This window comes from Haliotis asinina, chromosome 2 (assembly GCF_037392515.1).
Source record: "Haliotis asinina isolate JCU_RB_2024 chromosome 2, JCU_Hal_asi_v2, whole genome shotgun sequence".
In the NCBI taxonomy this organism is placed as follows: Eukaryota; Metazoa; Mollusca; class Gastropoda; order Lepetellida; family Haliotidae; genus Haliotis; species Haliotis asinina.
The window spans coordinates 33,425,530-33,448,393 of NC_090281.1; the positions used below are offsets into that span (position 1 = coordinate 33,425,530).

The 22,864-nt window shown below is 40.7% G+C and overlaps 1 protein-coding gene across 1 annotated transcript; it reads left to right on the forward strand.

Annotated features, from left to right (window-relative positions):
* Nucleotides 1–71: 71 nt before the first annotated feature.
* On the forward strand, nucleotides 72–22,543 carry LOC137273622 (sushi, von Willebrand factor type A, EGF and pentraxin domain-containing protein 1-like). The gene is made up of 25 exons (XM_067806379.1): nucleotides 72–115; nucleotides 429–489; nucleotides 1,518–1,589; nucleotides 2,740–2,847; nucleotides 3,487–3,561; nucleotides 4,194–4,367; nucleotides 4,617–4,790; nucleotides 5,739–5,959; nucleotides 6,203–6,357; nucleotides 8,196–8,368; nucleotides 8,628–8,846; nucleotides 9,460–9,633; nucleotides 9,971–10,147; nucleotides 11,172–11,389; nucleotides 12,911–13,077; nucleotides 13,489–13,658; nucleotides 13,982–14,200; nucleotides 15,064–15,240; nucleotides 15,461–15,678; nucleotides 16,114–16,274; nucleotides 19,243–19,412; nucleotides 19,870–20,088; nucleotides 20,471–20,748; nucleotides 21,589–21,750; nucleotides 22,280–22,543. Exons 1-25 carry the CDS (start codon nucleotides 74–76, stop codon nucleotides 22,454–22,456), a joined length of 4,161 nt encoding a protein of 1,386 aa, XP_067662480.1. The 5' UTR covers nucleotides 72–73; the 3' UTR covers nucleotides 22,457–22,543.
* Nucleotides 22,544–22,864: the final 321 nt, after the last annotated feature.

The window sequence follows — 22,864 nt, forward strand, 5'->3', positions numbered from 1 at the left end:
GGGGTTGTATCGGTGAAATACGCAGACACGGTTACGGGGTATAAAAGACATAAGGTATCTTCTTCACACTGACATGAGCAAACTGAGGCGAGCACTCATAATGTCTTCAGTACGCGTGAGTATTTCCCGTGCAGTTCTGAATTAACAACGCAAACCTTGGTTATAGGGATATGTGACTTAAACTCGGGCAATATACGCATCTGTTAAATGCATAATTAGTTAGTTACAAATATGTCACCGGGTTGACCCTAACGGGATGAATCATTCAGTAACCCCCTCCCCCCCCCCCCCCCCCCCCATTTATCTGCGAACAGAGATGGACGATGATGGGTTACTATTGTGCGTACTTCAGCTTCAATGACATCATTGTGACGGCTAAGTCGGGATTTCCTTCCCATATTTCATTGTCCTCCATGTTCACCTTTCAGTCACCTAGTCTGGTGTTGTCCTGTCTGCTTGTGCTAGTTCTCTGTGGATGGACAGCCGGAAGTAAGTACAACGTCTATGTAATATCGTAAATGGTAAATGTCGGTTCTTTACAGTTTTCTTTTGTGGTGTGAATCTCCATTTTGAAAAGACAAATTAGGTATAGTGGAAATTTATCGTAATCCTTGAGATATCGAGGATAATACGGCTTATAGTGAAAATTAACATTGAAATAGACAGTTTTGCTCGTGCACTGTCCTTCTGCCCATGGCACCATACTGGCGACCTCGGGGTCTGTGTGGTAGCCTAAAACACCGGGGATTGCCCACATCGGCACAATGTGCTAATTTTTCTGGCGTACCCCGCCGTGATATTGCTGCAATATTGGTAAAACGCAACTCGCTCTCAAAGACCGCGAAGACATTTGGGTCGAATGATCATAAATTACTCTTAAAATAAAAAAAACAAATCCTGGCTACATGTCCCGATTGTGCGTCTTGCTTGGCAGTGATAGCCCTTAGCTAAATAGCTTGATGAACACTAAACATCAAAACACTAATTGTAGCCACTTCGGCTAACTGTTCTAAACTGGATTTTTACAAATTCCTTACAGTTGAAAGGTATTTCCTCATACTGATGTACTGTACGTTGAACTGTCACTAGTTCAATGAATCACAAACTCGGTGCAAATTGGCACATTTTTAGCATTACACCAAACTGTAGCAGTTCAAATGCACGATATTTACATTACAGTTTGATGCAGGATCATCGTCCTATTAACCTCAGTTAGGTTTACTATTAGTTCCTATAACCTGAAGCAGTTCATCCACCTGCATTAACCTGCCCCTGTCGAGCAAACGCTTATCTATTTCATCACAAGGCGGCATACAGTCTTCACAAGCATAAGACCCGCCTACTCTCAAAATTGAAAGCTTCCTCACCTCCCCGCTCTGATCTTGCTGAAATGTTCCTGAAAATTGTATAAAATATTATACAAAGTTAACCAGCTGAAATAGAACAGACTACCACAAGTGCTACTTATTTTCCGGTCCACTGGTCTTAACGTCATCGTTTTCGGTATTGTATTGCAGAATCATGCCAAAAGAGCTGTCAAAGCCCACTGGTCCTCTACTCGGTTAACTGCGTGTGTGTACCATCATTCGGTAAGTAATATTCACTTATATTTACTAAAGAACTAGTAGCTTCTGTAGGTACCACCTGATCCGGCTCAATGCTTTGATAGCAAAGGATACTTGGATATCCAAATGAGCTACATGTTATCCGATTGCCATTTTATTACGTCACTTTATAACAATACCTTGATTTTTACTTCCGTTAACAAAACTACATTACACTGGCATAGCATTGCCCGTTAAACAAGCCTGTCCTCGATAATACGAGAAATTTCCGAAGTTGAAAAACCTACATGCGAAAGGTTACAAGAATTTATAATATTCCATGACTAGAACCTGTATACCACTCGAATACTAAAGTACACATACTTGAGGATTGCGCAATTTGGTACAGAACGAATTCATGTATAAAATCCATAAACTGAACCAAATATAGACGCCTATAGGCCCTATACTCATTACTCTTAAACATTTTGACTGCACAAAGTATCAGTTTGTTTTATCTGAAACTAAACTTCAGTATCAACATACTTTTGGACAAGTACTTAATGCGCTTCTGATATAGTCACTCGGTAAACTCTAACGCTCGCCAAATAGGTCTGTCAATAGATCTTGAATACATCGCCCTAGCTGATTTCATTATTAGACATATCTAATTTAGTGGCGTGTGGACAATTCTGCATCAAGAACATTGGTCCCGGCCTTTCAGCCCGATTACTGAATTCACATTTCACTGTCTACAATATTACGAGTAACCTCGTACCGCCATTGATCCGTCAAGTTCCAGGGTAAACTGAGTAAACAACCATGCTTGTCCATCGAGGCGACTGACGCAATCAGATGGTCGGGCTCTTGACTTTGTTCACGCCATCGTGTCCCAATTATGTATGTGATACGCTGATCACTTGGTTGTGTGGTCAAGACTCGATTCTTCCCAGATCGCCGCCGCGTATCTGGACTATTGCTCTTGTGCGTTGCACAAAATAATCATTTCTTTCATTTGATTTTTAACTCTAACAACATAACACTTGCATTGTCTTGGTCACACATTACTTTCTCCCTTTCTTTCAAACTTTAAAATGCAGCACATCCTATTTAATGGCAAGGAAACCCGACTAGATCACTAAAGATCTAAATACTGCGGCGTTCAGTAATCGCCGTTACTTCGTTTCTATTCCAGTACAATGCTTCAAACTAGATGAGAAAGGTTGTGCTGCAGTAGTAAAGGCCAAGTTCTGCAACACTCCGACCTATATGGTCTCCTGCGCCCGCAGTTGCGGCCTTTGCAGTAAGTTACCTTTAAAGCAAATATTTACCCAAGCGTTTCACACTAACATTATGCCTCTGTACCTTTTTTCTGTCTCAAATATTTTCCCATCCCATATAAATAACTGTTACATTCTGAATTTACTTTTTCTGTTCAAAATCTGAAATGAAATATATTCCTACCGATGTACTCTTTCATCTCGTCATTACTCAGTCACCTCAACATACTTTCAATTTGGTGCTGCATTCGGTCCTAATTTGTCCCAAGCCTAAATAGTTCCCATTATGTCACAAGGACTACTTCGTTAACTTCAATGTCGGAATAATCCCTTATAGATCTACATGTACCTCAACTGTTGCTCCTGACCCGTGAAGGTCCCGGGGTAGAATAGGCCTACCCATGCTTGCCATGCCTCAAAAAGCGACTATGCTTGTCGTAAGAGGCACTAACGGGATCGGGTTGGTTGACACATGCCATCGGTTCCCAATTCCGCAGATCCATGCCCATGTTGTTAATCACTAGATTGTCTACTCCAGACTCGATTATCTAAAAACGGCCGCCTTCTAGCTGGAATATGGTCAAGTACGGCGTAAACTAAACTCACTCACTCAACTGTTGCTGCTATCAGTAACATAGCTTTCCTTCATACTTCCTTTTCAGAGTCCGACTATGTTCCATCCTCCAAGCTAGCTATTGCTTTCTTCCCCGGCGGCAAATCTGCGCTCGGAATTTACCGTAAGTATAAATCATTTCTCAACTCGTCCTTGCTGTATTTGTACATCCAAGTGTATAACCTTAAATGTAACCCAGTTAGCATGTTGCTGACATCAGACAAAAATATATAGAATGCATTTTCTAAGATCGTGGCCCATATCACAAATGGCAAATTATACAACTATTATACCTCATGTCGCAAGATTTTTCAAGAATCTTGCATAGTTAAAACGAAAATACACAAGTTTACAATTCCACATAAAAAAACCCTAACAAAATCGCATTGTTCGCCTACATTCCTGTCGGATTTGTTTCCCTCACGGACCAAACTCCCATTTTTTAGTCTTAAGATCTACAGGATCTTGCTGTCCTATACAAAACTATTACTGTTTCAAGCTAGAATACTTCAACATGAAATTACCTCCCTCGACTCTTGCATTTTTTCCATGAATTATAAAATTTCCACATACACCTGAAATTACGATTCTAATCAAACCATCTGATATGGTAAGTTAAGTGTAATTCAAAATCTGCTCTGCAAAATCGTCTTTCTGCAAGCCCGTCTGTGACGACCTATTAACAGCGCCACAACACTAGAATAGATTTATAATTTCTAAATGATTACAATCACGTAATGGATTATTTTAAAACAGAGGGCAGCTGTGGCTCCGCCCCTCGCTTGACAAATGGCGCATGTACGGCAACTCATGGGAAACTTTCCGACATTGCAACCTGCGTCTGTAACACCGGCTACGCAATCAGCGGACATGGTCTGAGTCAATGCCAGAGCGATGGGACATGGTCGGCACACGCCACCACCTGCGTCGGTAAGTACATACAGAGGATGCTTTAGTAAGGTCATTGTTTAAATCGTCAGCTGCAATATTGCTCAGAGCGGGACAAGGTAGCGTTCATTAGGTAAAACTACCTCTGTGGCGCCGACACTGTAAAATTTGTATTACAACTGAACAGATTAATGTCGGTTGATTCTATCGTTAATGAATCGAGGTAGTACTTGTTCTCAATTATATTTTTAACACTTCACTCCATTCAGTTTACTATTTTTTTCTTTTCAGTTGAAAACTGTGGCTCGCCTCCAGTAGTCGCTCGTGCAAGTGTCATCGCCCCCGTCACGACATTTGGCGCAACAGCAACATACACCTGTAACGTTGGCTTCAGACTTCGCGGGCCCCACATATCTATATGTCGATCTGATGGGACCTGGAGCCCAATGGGCCGCATTTGCACACGTACGTATCTTTACCACTACCGAACCCTAGGTCAGTATGCCCTGACAATTAAATAATTATACTCCCCCTCCCCCCACCCCAAATGTTTCCAGCAATTGGGTACTTGATACCATAAGTAATTCCATGTTACTTTAAAGAAAGAGTAGGTTGCTTTGCCATTTTGTATACCGCTGTTAAATGTCATTCACTCCCAACCTCCTGCAACCTATCGGCGTTCTGCTGTTTGTATTGTTGATAGTTGCATCGATTATTTCATACAAATGCATAATTCGATAATTAACAGTGTTAGGTTGTCTGACAAAACATCCACTTGCAAAGTTGGCGATCAATTACATGAATTATTTAAGAAAGTCATTAATACTTGCCACCGATGTTTTTAGACTATCAACACGGATGTCACCATTGCTAGTCCAGGAAACTCTAACAATCCCTACTGTAATGTCTATCGCTTAACATTTCCTAACGCTTTACAGCCAGGGCGCCCCCCAACGAATTATTATGCAAGCTTAATTTAGCATATTTTTTTTCCTAAAGAAACATGCATTAAACCTACAATTCTCCCCTCCACCATAATGCAGGTCAGTTTCCAACCCGGTCACATGACATGTATATGAAAGCTACCTTCCTCGGAGGAGACAAGGGTTAAATTTCCCGCATTGTTACAATTTACTATGCTTCTCAGCCTTTTCAATCGAGCAATATTCCTTCAAGCGTAGACGGTGCAGTCTCTAAACCATATGATACCAAAATGATAGTTACCTAACATACTGTAGGAACTTTCTTTGCATTTTTCACATTTCATTGTTTCTCATTAGTACTTAATATCTTATTACTCGTAACAAATAAAACACTGAAACAAGTTTCTGTTAATGAGCTTTGGGCTCATTATTAAGTTTGTTTTTCTGAAAAGATCTTCACAGAACTGCACATTCAGGACTTTTGTTGCAGATTTTGTCTACAAGAACAATAGGGTGCTCGTGTTTCGCATTGCTCCCGGAAATGGCGTTAGCACGGTGTCAACATGGGAAAACAACGCCATATCACACGACAGCCCGCTTTTGTCCACCTCCATTCAACCAGGATGTTTCGTCCAGGATAGGTCCAAAGCTTGTACAACGCACTTCAAAAGTAGTATCGTCAACGATTGGGAGAAGTCTGGCATTTTAGAGGTACTTCCCATTTCTATCGTTTCTATCGCCAAGTGCAGTAGCTTATCTAATAATCACAAAATCCAATATGCCCACTAATCATTCTGCAGAAATTGATAAATATTAGTCTGTATCTATCATAGCTACCTCCCAACTGCACCCCAGGCCCAAATTGTAAATACTATTCTCTACAAGACTTCATGCACACTGATACTGTTTTCTCTGCAAACAGTAAACCAACGTTTATGAATTGACGCTTTTCAGGTTCTAGTACTCCTATCCAGAAGAGGAAAGACTTACTATTTCAAATTCGACGGCCGAGGCACCAACCGCATGAACTGGTTTTCAAAAGCAAAACTCATATCCTCGTCATGGCCAAGAATCACCAAGCAAAGGTTCAACAAATTCGGCATCAAAATGTAAGTACACCAAACACACGTCAGGGCCATGACGTCGCTCTGGCTCACGCTCAAAAAGCGTCCCACCACTTTCTCATTGGTGCACATGTCATTGCGTCGGTTTCCATTACAGAAACTCAAACTTTCTGAATTGTAAACTCATGTGAAACATATCTAATTCCTGTAGCCTTGCTGCTAGGTGAAAGTGTCTGACATATCTACCACACGTCCTTACATCTTGCATTTCTCTTCCGTGAAAATCCTGCTAAGAATCGACCTTTAGCAGCGCATGCATCTAAATGGGACTAATATATCTGGAAGTCAAGATCACTAAAATGATAAACATATGCCTTTTCCGTAGACGACAGTTATGTATTAACTATTGATCTGGACAATGCCTCGTCCAGAAAATTCACAGCCACCCTTTATCACTGTGTATAACTCAATATCTTCAAGGTCACAATTGCCTTGAAGGCAGAATTTCACCATACATATAGTGTGATTTGTCTGATCAAAGCTGTATTTTTTTAAGCACAGCAATATTCCATTTTCCGTAAAGTTTTTTCACAAAACTTCCCCTTTCAGACTAATTGAGTCTCGGTATATGAAAGTATCCGAAGTCTCGCAGGATAATGGTAGATTACCGTCTGTCTACGTCACCTACACTTTAAAAATCTTTAATCCAGATAGTAATTTCATAGTATTGCATGGCCAGAGAAGCTCGCTTACCATGAGTAGGAAGTTTCTTTAAAGGCCGGATCCAAACCGCAAACCCGTGGGTTCCCGATTTGTCTCCCGATTGACACCTCTGCCATGTACATGTATCTTTCAGGAGTCGCAGGACTGTTCCAGCTATGGGTGCCTTGCAAGAAACTGACGGTGTCCAAAATTAACCTTGGAATTTACTAATATACACATGTACCATATCCAACCCCTTCTCACTACATATTTTGATAGAGAAAATCATTTGAATACCATTGTATGAAACATCAATTCTAATTTTCTGAATATGAAACATTTAGCGAAGTTCGTAATATCTCAAGTGTACAACCTTAGCACAGCATATCACGGGAGTATGAGGGAATTCTCAATTGACCCATTTCCCCCACTCGTATTTCTGTAGAAACGCACCTCGGGCCACCTGACACACGCGGTATGAAATTCAAATTTGGATTTGAAAATGGGACATATTTTCAAAATCTGTTTTGTATACTCTGCATCAATACATTTTGCTGTCATTCTTCATGTCATACTTCTGACAATATCAACCTGAACCGGCAAGTCTTTTGGAACAAAATTCCCACTAACTTAACATGCGTTGCACGGCTGGTGTTGAACAGATTTGGTACCTGCTTTTACTGAACATGAAATCTGAAGATACTTTACATTTCCATAGCTTCTCTTTTCGTCATTAAAACTTTCTGGAAAGGTCGTTTGACGTTTACTTACACGCATGTTTACAATTTACTACGGTCATATAACACATCACCAAACCGTAGCGACCTTTAGAAGGTCCGAGGTACAATACACCTTCAGAAATCCATGTTTAACACAAAAGGCGATTATACTTGTTAAGGGCCACTATAACAGGATCGCCTGATAAGGCTCGCCGACTTCATTAGCACATGTCGGTTCCCAATAACAGAGGTCAATGATCATGTTGATCACTGGATTGTCTAGTCCAGACTGGATTATTACGACGTTCAATTAACTCTCCCCAGACAGTTACAGTACTATAACTCTTGATAGGATGCCACCTACCATCCTTAATCCACTCGGCACTAATTTAAAAAAAATTTTTCTTCTATGGTTTACGCCCCATCCTTGTAATCTTCGTCACCTTCCTAACATTGTTTCAGGTATAGTTATAGACGCTGGTACATCAACAGATCGTGGGGTGGGTGCAGTTCCGACTATGGGTGGATGCTCGTCAAAGACACGTCTTCATACGGAGGGTGTGGCTATGAAAAATACAGAAGATTCCCTGTCGTTAGGTTTTCCAGCTCCGACAGATCATACGGCAATGCACGTTGTAAGTCAACCTGCGCTAATCAACCTCGTACATATTCACACCTACATCCATTCCATATTTACACTTGGCCTTCCGCATCCAGCTGGTAGTAAATGGCACTTAATTCTTAAATCGACACTCAACCCCGCCCACTCTTTCACGCATACATCCAAACAATGGCTGCTCCTAAAATCATTATCTCGTCCAGAATTTCTTCAGCCATTGTATACCAGTGTTCGTCATTTCGACGTTATAAACAAGCCAACCTTCCAACTTTCAGACTACAGACAGGCAGACTCAATGGGAATTTACGTTAAGCTTGCCTCCGATGTCTGTGGTTCGCCCCCAACTCTGCAGGGCGCCACCGTTTCCTATTCGTCCATAGCCGTTGGTGCCAAAGCAACGTATACCTGCCTCAAATACTGGGCTGCCAAGAACTCCCCACTCATAACCTGCCAAGCTGATGGCACATGGTCCTCCCTCTCATATACCTGTACATGTAAGTATTACTATCTGTCATCCACCTTGAGCTCAGTATACTGGCCAATAACACGCTTCTTGCATTTACAACTAATTGTAGTTTTGCGAACACTCTTCAAGACGATAAATCACTGCCCATTCATTATGCTAAAACCGTACAAAGATTATTTCTACACATTATCAGACTAAACAAAATGTTTCTGTACTATGTGTTTTCCCGAAAGTAGATCGTCTCGGGAATTCCAATATGGTTCTGTCATGTATTGATGTTACCTACACATACCACAAATCAGAACTTGATCTATTACCTGAAAGTAGGGGTTAATTCTTTCGTTTCTACAGTATATTACCATATACTAATGTCGTTAAATGCAAATACACTGGCCACAACACCAATACGTAATGTCTCTCATTCCCTTCCACTGCAGTTTATCATATGCCAATTTCCAAATGGCATCTGCTTAGGCTCATAAATATTTTACACGTCATAACTTCTACCTCTAGCTTGAACAATTATATCCAAGTCGATCATTTTCATACAATCGAACCGCACAGAGCTGATACATGGAATCGCTTCAGGTTCTAAAGTTACTACTCGACCTACAACTTATTCCCACCACTATTTATTTCAGTATTCGATTGCGGCAAACCTAAAGCAATATCCAATGCCGTGGTTAACGCACCCCTGACAACGGTAGGCCAAACTGCTACCTACACCTGCACACCCGGCTACAATGCGAGCGGCACGCCGACCATCCTCTGCAAAGCCGGTGGTACATGGGCATCAACAGACTACAAATGTTCAAGTATGTATAACCGAACTATCCACACCTATATTTCCAAAACCTCAAAATACAAATTCTGTATTTCACTTCAAACAATATACCCGAGATCCGAAGAGCACCCTAGATTGCTCAAATGCAATATAACGTAATACCATCATTTTTTACTCCACTCTGATTCTCCACCAATAATTCAACCATCCAGTAGTTCACGTATGACAATACGTTACACACAAGTCTCACTCACATTAAAATTGCCAACACATTCAACTGAATTAAAACATATACAATTTTCATATATTAAAATAACGTTTCCATTTGTCAAGACTACAAAAATCTTACATCGTCTTTTACTTTTCAGTCACTAATTGCGGTGCACCCCCAACCGTCGTAGACGCTACTGTTTCAGCTCCCTCTAACCTCTTCGGTGCTACTGCCACTTACAAATGCAACCAAGGATTCACGTGGAGATCGGGCTCTCTCACCATCACCTGCTTATCAAACCAGAAATGGTCAACTCCAAACCTAAAGTGCTCACGTAAGACTGCCGTCTTTTCCTAATTGTCTATACATACCAACAACATTGCAAAACTTATGTTTAATTTCTACTTCAAAATAAGCCGAACTTAGTGTTACCCGTTCCCTGCACTTAACATACCAATTTAACCTTCCCTGGATTTTACGCCCCTTCAACTGATATTAATATCACAGCTGGGGACACAATCAACTGCAATCATCATAAATATTCACATTCGGCCATTTAGTTGAATATTCCTCGCAACAACGTTAAACAACCTTGTACTAGCGTTAACTTTCCCAGTGATAGGAAATTCATCCATACCTACTTCATGAACGTTTTAACTTATCCTTCCTCGTTCAACACGCTAATGCAAGCATACTCCCAAAGTCTTATAAATATACTACCCATCACAGTAAATATATCAACTTCATGCAAATATTCTAAGTTCGCAGAATATTCCTTATTGTGCATATATATATATATTTATTTATATATATAAATGTGTGTGACACATATATGTAAATTATCAATTTCACTAATCTATTACTTCATTCCAATGAAATATATCGATCCTTTAAATACCAATATTCCCAGCTTTGTCCAGTATATTTACACACGGACTAATTAACCTTCATAACTTTCAAAACGAGTTTAATGATAACAATCACTACATTCTTCCCCCTTATTTCTTCAAAACTATACACCCAAACCCAGCTGTTCACATTTGCAATTACTTTCCCAAGTTACTCCAGACTTTCATCTGCCTTGCAACTATATAAACTATATATACTGGACAAAAATAAATCGGATATATGTAACTTTTGAAATCGTCAATATCGATCTCGTAACACTGATAAAATATCAACAACCACACCAATATCCCTAATTTAGTTTGTCCCGTATAAATATACAACAGTATGAGACTCTTAACTTGGATAAGAAATGTTCACATCCATACACCTGTATGTATACACATGTATATCGCTTGGATTTTCCAACAAAACCATGCTTCAAGGCACTCTAATGAAAACGTCTGTTTCAGAATTTGCCTACATAAACGGCTATGTTTTGGGCATGAGGATTATACCGGGCAACGGAGTCAACTCTGCCAAGACTTGGATAAACAAGTCAATCGAGCTAGACTTCCCTATACCCAAGTCTCTCCAACCTGGCTGCGTCACATTCGACACTTCCTTACCCTGTAACACGCATTTCAGGAGCACACTCGTCAACTACTGGTCCAAGATTGGTCTGACAAGGGTATTCACTTTTCCGACTGCTTTCCCCATCTAAAAGCAATTTCTTGCTAACATAAAATATTGACTAGTCACAATTTCTCCACTTACGTCTAGGGATGAAAGTTGATGATTTCAAATGTTTAGTGTAAATTACTGCAACAATCCCACAACGTAAATCCAAAGTATTTTTTTTAATAATTTTTTTTTTATTTTTCGTTGGAAAATGGGAAGACTCAGTTGAAGGAATTTATGTAATTCCATATGTTGACTTGTGCAACAAATCAAAGTTCAAAACAACTACTAAAGTTCATTTGCTTTACCCTGGTTGTCTACGATTCCATTCCGCATGTGTCCGCAAATGTGTAAATCAATTTGTCAGACTGTATTACTGCTGGAATAGGTTTGCAAAGGACGTTGAATGAAACTAGGGCCCATAATAATTGTCTACCACATTCCGCCATTGATGTCTTCTTCATCCCACGTCATAAACACCGGTAGGCCGTAACCCAACCGAAGCAACGAAACTTGCTCAATTCTGGTTCCCCGAAATGTCGCTAATGTACCTTCACTTCCATAACACCCCCAACCCTACAAAATTGCACTACCTACGTTAACGATAGTTCTCTTGCTCCAACTAATGTACCAAAACACAATCTTATCTTATCTTAAGACGAGTACAACAGCATTATTATGTGTATTTACAACTTGTGTTCACCATGAAACCATCCAAATTACTACCAATCACAGTACCGGATTTGAACTGATCTTCACTAACCAAGAGGACACAGATCAGATGTTTAAACTAGCTCACTAAATTCACGCTTGTCACAGCCTCTCATTATCGAAGATGCATTCTATAAATATTAGTCACTGTATTCTCAACTCGCTAAATTGCTTCCCCGCCCCTCTGTACAATAACGCACTCCGACGTCAACTCATTCCCAAGATGACTTTACACCATGACGATACGAGGACGCAACTAACAGGCATGGTTGGCACATATCATCGGCTTCCAATTGCGCAAATTGATGCCCATGTTGATCACTGGATTGTCTGCTCCAGATTCAATTTTTACAGACCGCAGCCATATAGCTGAAATACTGCCGAGTGCTGCGTAAAACTTTCAAGGTTCATTAAAACGCAAAATTATAATTCTAGAATCGTTCCGTCATATCCTCGCCATTATCCACAAACACCTTCCCCTTCCTGCTTATTTTAATGAATTGGCAATTGGTGTTTAAGAAATTTAACTATTTAGAATTATCAGTCAATCTCTGCAATGTTCTGAAACATTTGCAGCATATCGATTCATGTGTAAACAGTTACTCTTAACAGTAAAGAATAATTTTAGCAAAAATATACTGCACTTTAGTTTCCTGTACTATGTGATTATTTCCACAAGGGAGCCTCCACTTTCCATGGGTACTATATTGCAATCATTTCATCAACGGGCCGTGCTTGACAGCATGTGTAAGTTTCGTGCATAACTCGACAGTCAATGAATCGTTAATTTCTTCATACATTTATGAACATTTCTCAACAGGTCCGCGTTAACATCCTCAAAAACAAGTCTGCTGTAAGAATACTAGACTTCAACCCTAGAGGGACAACATACATCAACTGGTTTTCAAGAAAGAGACTAACCCGTTCCACCTGGAAAAATCTCCCTTTATATTACAAATCTAGCATGAACTATTTCACGATAGATGGGTAAGTATTCAGTACATACTATCGCAATTAACGTTATATATATTCACGGACATCGTATGCCTGGTCACGGAGTAGAATGGACCTTAAGCAACCCATGCTTGCCAAAAGAGGCGTCTAACGGGATCGGGTTGTCAGGCTTGCTGACTTGGTTGACACATGTCATCGGTTCCTAAATGCGCAAATCGATGTTGTTGATCACTGGATTGTCGTATCCACACTCGACTATTTACAGACCGCAGCCATATGGCTCTAATATTGCTATGAGCCTGAAACTAAAGTCTTTCACTGGTGAAAGCGGTTCCTTACCACGCCAAGAACCATGGTCACACTTGAATATTCAATCCACCAGGGATACTGTAGCGGGTTTTAAATATACTAACGTGTTATACAATAATGCCATTTCTATTCTAGTCCCTCAGATTATAGAAACTGGTACATCAACCGACGATGGGGTGGATGCAGAAAGGACAGCGGATGGCTTGTCGTAAAAGATACCGCGGCCGGTTATTGCTCCTACGATAAAGGAAGTTCATTTCCCAGAATCAGATATTCCAACTCTGTCTACAATGAAAGAGCAACAGGTATGAAACATGATTTCTACAAATGTCATTTCACAACTTTTCTTAAACCAGACCCATCTCAACGATGTCCAACATAACATCCGAACGGAGTAAGCGTCTGATTTAAGCGTCAGCTTATCGCGCTGGCGACCCAGGTTCAATTGCCCCACACCAGTATCTCTTAAGATAGACACGTGTCGTAATTTAAGTAATGGTACCCGCATGACTGTCATAACCATTCACAACCATACATCTTTAAAGCATTTACATTGAAAATTCCTTCAAATTTGCCATTTTTAAAAAACCTTTTCACGTTAATGTACCTTCGGTTTCTTTCATAACAGGGTACGCCACAGCTGATACTATGCTCATCCTCCTCAAGCTAGCTTCAGATGTTTGTGGCCCCCCACCCGCTGTAGCCAATGCTAAGGTTGCCTTTTCCTCACTCGCTGTTGGCACCGATGCCACCTACACATGTAACCCTGGATACACCCCGTCAGGTAAAGCGACAGCGCGCTGTCTTTCAGACTCCAAGAGGGAAGCCCCGGCCTTGAAATGCACAAGTAAGTATACGCCGATCATGGCCTGAAAGCCTGTTTACTCATTAAACAGGCAACAGTTGCTAAAATAAGACCACCTGAAAACGGATACAAACTGTTGGAAATTTTATCCCTCAGCCATGTACTGCCTGCTGCCATGTCATCTCAAAACATTTTCTGCAGGGTCATGTTTCTTTTCACTTTGCGTAGTGTTTCTTGAACTATGCAAAAAGATTCAATATTTTGTAAGTTTTCGTATGTCGAAACATAAGTGTCAAGACATCCCGAAGATCCACCCGACTGAATATTTGTAAATTCACATACCCTGTACTCCCCCCCCCCCCCAATGTAATTCCTTTCGAAATTATCACATAACATCTATATCACATATATATCCCTTATCCATCGTCTGCTAAACCCGTCGTGGTTTTGCTTTAAGTCAACCCCACTTTGTTTTGTAAGTATCATCGCACACTAATTTTGCATAAGTCCATGGTCTGTTCCCAAAAAATCGCTTGCAACGTTAACAATCACCAGTGCTAGCTAACATTTCATACTGTTCACGATTCCGACCTGTGAAACCTAGTTACATGAAACTTGTATAAGATGTGTTCAGTTACAACTACATAATTTGTACAGATATAAAGAAGGGGAAACCCATTTATATCGGTACTTTAGCCGTACACTAAATGTCCTACCATCAACATGTATAAATATATATATATATGTGTATATCTAGGACCACACCTACATTGAGCCACTTACCTCACTTAACCGTATTGGTCAAGTCTCAAACTAATCTGACTACTTACCAAATTCCTAAGTGATCAATTTATCACTTCATAATTTAGTAAATTTAGTAAATTCAAATTCACTTCAAATTTTAGTAAAAGATTGCGGAACCCCGCCGGCTGTACTATACGCTTCTGTAGTTGCCACGACAACAACCTACGGGTCCACTGCTACGTACACTTGTAACAAAGGATTCCTGTATAGATCTGGTTCCACAACAATTTCTTGTCAAACTAACGGGAAGTGGTCTACAAGCGCATTAAAGTGCTCATGTAAGTACAATTCATATGTCGGTCATGCTAGCAGCAATGACCGTTAACATTCCAACTCCCTTCATAACCTTCAACATCCTCCCTCCCAACAGTGGCTTTCCACTACATCTGGAAGTTTAATTACAGAATTAAGGTCTCTCATAATCTATAAATTATTCACGTGTTTCCACACCGAATATACACACAGATTGTCCTAAACTTCATGATGGATTTGCTTCAGATTTCGTATACATGAGAAACTGGATTCTTGCCATGAGAATAGTGTCTGGAAACAAAATATCCTCAAGAAGCACATGGTATAACGCCAAAAAAGTCTACGATGCACCAATTTCATCCAAGTTGCCTGCCGGCTGCTTAACAGGAAATGCGAGTCTCCCTTGCACCACACACTTCAGGAGTTTTCTTGTCAACAATTGGAGGAAAATAGGCCTTCAAAAGGTAGTCAACCAAAACTACATCCACTTTTCACTCCTTATACTTCCTATCATATATGTATCTTTGTTCCGCCTCAACACGGCTATTTAACATACAAAACTCAATGCTCTGTATTAGTTTCATCTTGTTACAACCATGTGGCCCAAACTTATCTCTAATGACCAACTTTACCAGTTGTTTATAAACAATTTTCATTTCATATTATCAATCCACACATGACTTTCCACAAATCTTCCATGATATAGGTGAAAACTGACTTTCAACACCCATGCTTATTTTATAAACGGCGACCAACTCCATCAGGTGGTCACTGGCAAGTTTGGCTGCCACATATCGTATCTAAATTAGACTGACACTCGTCATACCTTGCCTGCGGCACATTCCATGATAACATCACAACTATAACTAGACTCCTGCTCACTAATCTACTTCAAATAGGTCGCAGTCCACGTCATGAAGGCTGGCAGACTGGTAAAGAAATTGGAGTTCAAAGGAGCTGGAACATCCATAACAAACTGGTTCTCCAGAAGAAACCTTCTTTCATCGTCTTGGAGGGATTTGACATCTCGCACCTATACCAATTACTTCCGCATATTCGGGTGAGACTTATCACTTAAAACGAATTTCCTGCTACTAGCAGCTATTTGAGACCTATTAGTTTTACAACTACTCAATTAGTAGACTATACTACAATAACGGTCGATGATATCCAGTTCAACATGTCATTTCACGCACATTCCTCCCCCCACCCCCACGTGCCGAACTAATGCACTGTCAGATCTGGAGCGAAAACACATGCTTCGCAGCTCAAGGTTCGTAGTAATATACATATTACATAAAACAAACACAAGTAGTATCTGGCAGGTTTTAGAGTTCACTCTTATTGCGAGTCGCTTAATCACTCGAGGTCACCTGTTCAGACAGGTACGTGCCGTCTTGGGAGGATCATGGTTATACCACCTGTACTGTTTTTGAGATGTTCGGGCGGTGTAGAGTCGGTTCCTGTAACTAGTGCCGTCAGAGATGCCACCTTCCTCTGTACGATGCTGTCCACTTTCGCCGTCAGTTCTTCAAGTGTTTTCTAACCATAATTCAAAACATTTTTAGTGTAGCTTTTGATACTGGGAAATGAAATACATGTATGCCTTTAAAAACGTATCAAGATCCTATATCGGGGTTGTGAGTGAGTTTACTCTTACGCCGCACTCGGCAATATTCCAGCTATATGGCGGCGGTCTGTAAATATTCGAGTCTGGACCAGACAATCCAGTGATCAACAGTATGGGCATCAATCTGCGCAATTGGAAACGATGGCATGTGCCAACCAAGTCAGCGAGCCTGACAACTCGACCCCGTTAGTCGCCTCCTTACAAGCATAGTGTTAGCAAGCCATACATTCAGTTAATTAACTGCGATACAAGTCTGACTCGGTAATCCTCGCTAAAAACTCGTACCCACGTCACAATATGAACTCCATCACATCAATTGACTTGTACTAAGTATTTTGTACAAGTCCAACACGTACCTAACAACGAAGAGCTGATTTGTGCCCAGTTCGCTCGCAGAGCACCTGTTCCAGCCCGGCATCTTAGAGTTGATGTAGTCGCTCTAAGCAAATAGTTGGTGTAGCAGCCTTGCAAAGACGGCTGATGGTTTGGGTGAGAGTATGCACGCCTATCGGGACGTCGGCAGACAACACATCGGTCTTCGGTTACCGAAGTGGTCGCATAAAATGCCTGGCAAGTACCATTACATGGCCTGAAAATGAAGACAAATTGTTTGCTGACAAGTATACAATATTTCTTAAATAAGGTCAAGGTCGCGACAGTTCCATGCACATAAGGGTAAAATAATATCTTCATATTTATATCGACGTTCAGTATTCATTAACGTACATTGCAAATGAGTCTTTAATGAAAAACAGATCGCTGAAATTGAGTTATTCATGATAACTTGGATTCAAGTACATTTGGTATAAAAGAACCAAACATCTCTTGCCGCTCGTCGTTTTGAGACACATTTACTATTCGCTCGCACTTCAGTGTCTAAGGCCACACCTGTTGGTCTCGGACATGTCCTTGGTGTAAACTAGGTACTTGGACCCTTCGTTCACGTTTTGCATTACGTTCATTTGGGATGTTTCTCCTACCCGCAAAAATCGATCCTCGTCTCCTGCTCGGAGCGCAGAATTAAGGCCAATCAAATAGATTATGGTGTCACTTAGCTGTAAAAGAAAATCCCTTCCCAAAACTGATTTCGCCCACAATATCCTCTTCCTTCGTTACGACTTTCGCCAGTCGCTTTGTGATTCCTATCCCCTGTCTAACAAATGCTTTCATTTTGGCGTCTAGTATATTTCGCAGGCCTCCGTAACGGTGCTCAGTGAAAGTTTAATGTGATACCATTTCTCGTATATAGTAAGGAAGCGAGAATTTCGTACAAAGAATCCGCGGTATTCTGTTCCGTTCTACTTCCGAACCTCGGTAATATCATGTTCGGATCGGGTTCATTTCTGTCAAAGGTCATGTTGTCTTGAGTGGGGAAATGTTTGTCTTTATTCACTCCAAGAATAAGACGCACTTTATTTTCAGTTTATGTCGAAAATGCTGATTTGCTTAGTATCTGACTTCCCAACAAAGGAGTTCAGAAGCAAAACGTCGGGGGCACCGTTTCCTTAATCAAATTCATGCACACAGGGGATTGAATCTCTGGACTGACACTACAGGTTGTTTTCAATTGAGTGGCTAGAAAAAGTTCAGTATCAGATCAATTTTGACCCTCTCCCAGTACAATTCTCATTTTCAAATTCCTTCAAAATATCATTGGTTCATTTATCCAGATTAAGTCCCTAATTCATCATTTATGGCACAATCGCCAAGGGTAATGTTATACCGGTTTGGGTCAACAGTTATTCGTCGAAATAAATTCTTTAGGCTGAATGTGGTAAGCGGTGACGAAGGCACTTTCTGTTGTGACTTCCTTTCTATACCTGGCTGTAGATTAGTGCACCACGAGTATTTGTAACGGGTGCATTGTTCAAAATGTTTTAGCACGTTTGAGATCAGAACATGTTTTGGTGTCTACATGACACAAGTGTATTTTAGTTCCACAAGTGAATAGTGTACAGGACCAGGTTCTCAGGCTCGCTGAACTAGTTGACATGCCATCAGTTCAAACTTCAGCAGATCGATGCTCTTGCCCTTCACTAAATTGTCTAGTCCGCACTCGATTATTTACAGACCACTACCATGTAGCTAAAGGAAAAACATGACTAACGGCCGTCTGTTAACAACTTGTAACGTTAAACAATTTCTGTACTGACAGTGTCGACATTCATACAATTCATACAAATACACTTTCACAGAATTGTCTCGCCATATAATTTCAAGAAAATGCCAAGTTTTTTCACTCGCCTGTTCTGCTTCCCCCGCAGTTTTCCATTCAGAAATCGCAGCAGTTTTCTCATTGCGTGCCTCCTTTCACACGGCGCGAACTTTCCTTTAATGTTGAACACGCATAGACCATTGTGCACATTTAACGTTGTTACACTGGAATGTTTTTATTCAGGTCACACTCCTTTCGGAGATGGTATATCAACAGAAACTTTGGTGGTTGCAATGTAGACAGAGGATGGCTCGTAGTCAAAGACTCTCGATACGGCGTTTGTCCATATGACAAAGGATCCAGTTATCCACGAATCCAGTACTCGGACATATCAATCAGGAAACTGTCTAAAAGTACGTACTTTGATTATACAAGTGACCGTAACGCCCCTCTGCTCAATCGCAGATTACTATATCTGTACTCCCAACACGGACATTGCTCAGTCCGAAACTTCAAATACAACTTGATGTAAGCACCTCATGACACTTTAATGATTCCTCGATGTTCATTTTGAACATGCTCATCCTCCATAGAACTCGTTCGGTTCATTTTAAATCTAGAGATGCTAACCTAGTTACATCTCCCACCATTGCATACATGCTCATTTTCAGACATGCTCATTTTCATAACGCTATTGTAACACTGTTTGCAACCGTCATCTTGAGATTTCCATACTTTCTAAACGTCTGTACCCACCCTGTCACGTGTTGCTGTGTGATTACTTTAATGCTCGGATTTGACTGCCTCGCGATCTGTAAAGGACTGCCTCCATAATGTTCACTTCATGTCTAAACTTCCAATTTCTTCCAGACTACGCAACCGCTGACACAATGTTAATATTGCTAAAGCTGGCTAAAGATGTTTGTGGCCCTCCTCCGTCTGTCAGACGATCTACAGTCAAGTATTCCTCGCTCTCTGTTGGCTCCAAAGCCACTTACACATGCCGCGCTGGCTTTCAAGCAACCAGCAGTCCTTCCATTCAATGTTTATCAGACAGTACCTGGTCCAAAGTCGCCTTTAGTTGTGAACGTAAGTACTTCATTAGCTCTGCGAGTACAGTCAAGGCTATCAAAACCGGCATCTGCCCAATCCGGTAAGTTCAAAAAGACGGCATTAAATATATCCCGTCCATGGCTTGTACTTTCTCAGTTCTGCAGTCCATGTTTACTAAACTGAACTTGTTCAGTCTCCATTACAACTTTAGACAGCCTCCACTGTACTTGCAATTGCACCAATCCTTTTTGGCACTGGTCCACTGCCGTTAATACATAATCACTTGCAATTTTGCACGTACCCGGTTCCTTTCGTCCAGTTTTTATTACCGTCCAGACTACAGAACATTCAGCAGACTCCAGCAGCAGCACGGTTATGTATATGACGCCCACTTGTGAAGGACTACTTCTCATTACAGCCAACTCATGCGCTAATGTCAGGAAGTGTAAAGGTAATACCAACAGAGACGGAGAATACTGGATACACCCAACCCTCCTCCAAGGTAAAAAGATCAAGGTTTTCTGCTACAAAATGTTGACCCGCTCTCCTCTTGAATACATCACACTAAAGAGACATAACTATGCCAACTACCCCAACATTCGAAATAAAGACTGTAAAGGCAAAGACGTCCCTCTTCCCAAGAAATACAACAGATCCGGAAGAACTACCTACAAGAAAGTTCGGCTCCATATACAGGTTTGTATTAGTACATAAAAACGAACACGCTACAAAGTTAAAAACGCCAACACGCTTTCATAACACTGTCGCTGAACACTTGCCCTCTTCATATTTTTCAATTCCATATCTCAACAGGAGATTTTTTTTTCAACTGGTTTCGACTGTATTGAAATGGAACAAGCGTCAAGTTAAAACTATTGCATTAAGCAGAAAGCAACTATTTTAGTTATTTACATTAACAAACTTGACGTAGCTTAACCAGTTAACCATAACTTAACCAGTTGACACTATCACTTTGTCGGGTCCGAATGTTCACCTACCTATTCATGCTCTAATACTTTCTATAATCTCCAGTTTTATATAAATTCAAACCTTTCCTGTACACTTTCACAATATTTCCACTGGTTTCACAAATGTACCAACTTGAATCTTCCATAAGATTCAGAACTAAACTTAATAGTTTACACATATCACTGCAAAATTATATATATATATATATATAATATACAAAACTTCTATTAAGTTGTCCAGAAATTGCGCGTGAACTAACATCATACGTGATATCTTCAGGTTTCATAAATCTTGCTGCTTACTCGTGTCAGTAGTTTAGTGCCTCCACTGAACAGAATGGGGTGAAAATTACTCTAACTGAACAAGATTGACAAGCCCGACCCGTAAAGGTCCCGGGGTAGCATAGATCTTCAGCAATGGTTAAAGCGCTTACTCCTCACAACTGAAACATTTCGGTTTCCCCTCATCAGTTAAATGTATAAAGCACATTCCTACCCTACACCCATTTCCCACCTGTGATAATACTGGAATAATCTGGACACTCGGCATACATCTTTTATTTTTCAGACGATGAAAGTAATCAGATCAGACTTGACATTTGCCACATCAACCACCGCTTACCGTCTAAACTTCGGAACAGCGTACTCCTGCTACTCCAAACTGAAGAAATGCAACAGAAAAGGAGTCTCCGTTGTAGACTTCAGGGGCACTGGAATTACAATAAAATCTGTAAGTTAAATGTTACGACCCCGGAACATCTAATTTAAAACATCTACCTTCACTAACCAATTCTTGCAAGAGGCGACTACCAACGATGCTGATGGTGTCCACACCGCCGTATACCGTGACTCTTGCTGGTTCGGCCTAAACCTCGCAGACTTAATAACATGTTTCACTCGTCTCAATCACAGCCCAACCTTTGCGCTGAATTTCAATCACGGGAACCAAACATAGGTTCTTACCAAATTCATACTGCAAAAGACTTACATTAAGACACGAACTTCAAACATAACTAAAACGTAGTTTGTGTTGAACTTGAGCGTTCATGGCCCTTTCTTTGAACCATATCTCGTTAAAACCCACTCCCAACTACTTTTTAAATATCTAAATTAGTGCATATACCATCCACCATCAACAGCTGCCAAACCTTTTCATCTCAGTTTTCACGTTAAAAGAAGCTTTAACTGAAAATTAAACAAATTGTTAAACGTTCACCATGCGTTTTCTGTATAACAATTCAATGAAATATTTTCTGCAGACTCCAGTCTATAGCACTGGAGCTTACGGCGGCGGGAGATACTCCTACACCTCCTCAAGGGAATATTACAGACTCGTATGCGGCGGCTACTGCGGTGGTTGTTACATGGGAGGGAATATTCGCATGAAATGGCGCTACAATCCTTCTTCAAGGGGTGTTATAAAGGTCACGTGCTAACCCAGTGGTGGTTGGGTCATTTTGCAACTGCTTTAATTGAAATTGTCAAACTGTATTTACGTTGTGCAATAAATGCCGTGACACATCTTCTGCTTGTTACATTTTTATTTTTAAGTGAACTTTACAATCATGTTCACTGTCCATATGGGCCTGGTATAGAGCTCGGGTCAGTCAACTTCGTTCGCGACAATCAACTGTCCTCGGGTACTGTTTCAAAACTAGGCAAATATTCATGCGACTAAAGTCATGTCAATATCGAAGTCGGAACTGACATTTGTCCATTCTTGACGTATTTCACTTTAGAGTTATCAAGCTCTCCTGACACATATCGTCGTATCAAAACTGAGCACAGCGATGCTCCTGTTAATTACTTGATTGTCTCATTTACAGACAGCCGTCATTACACTT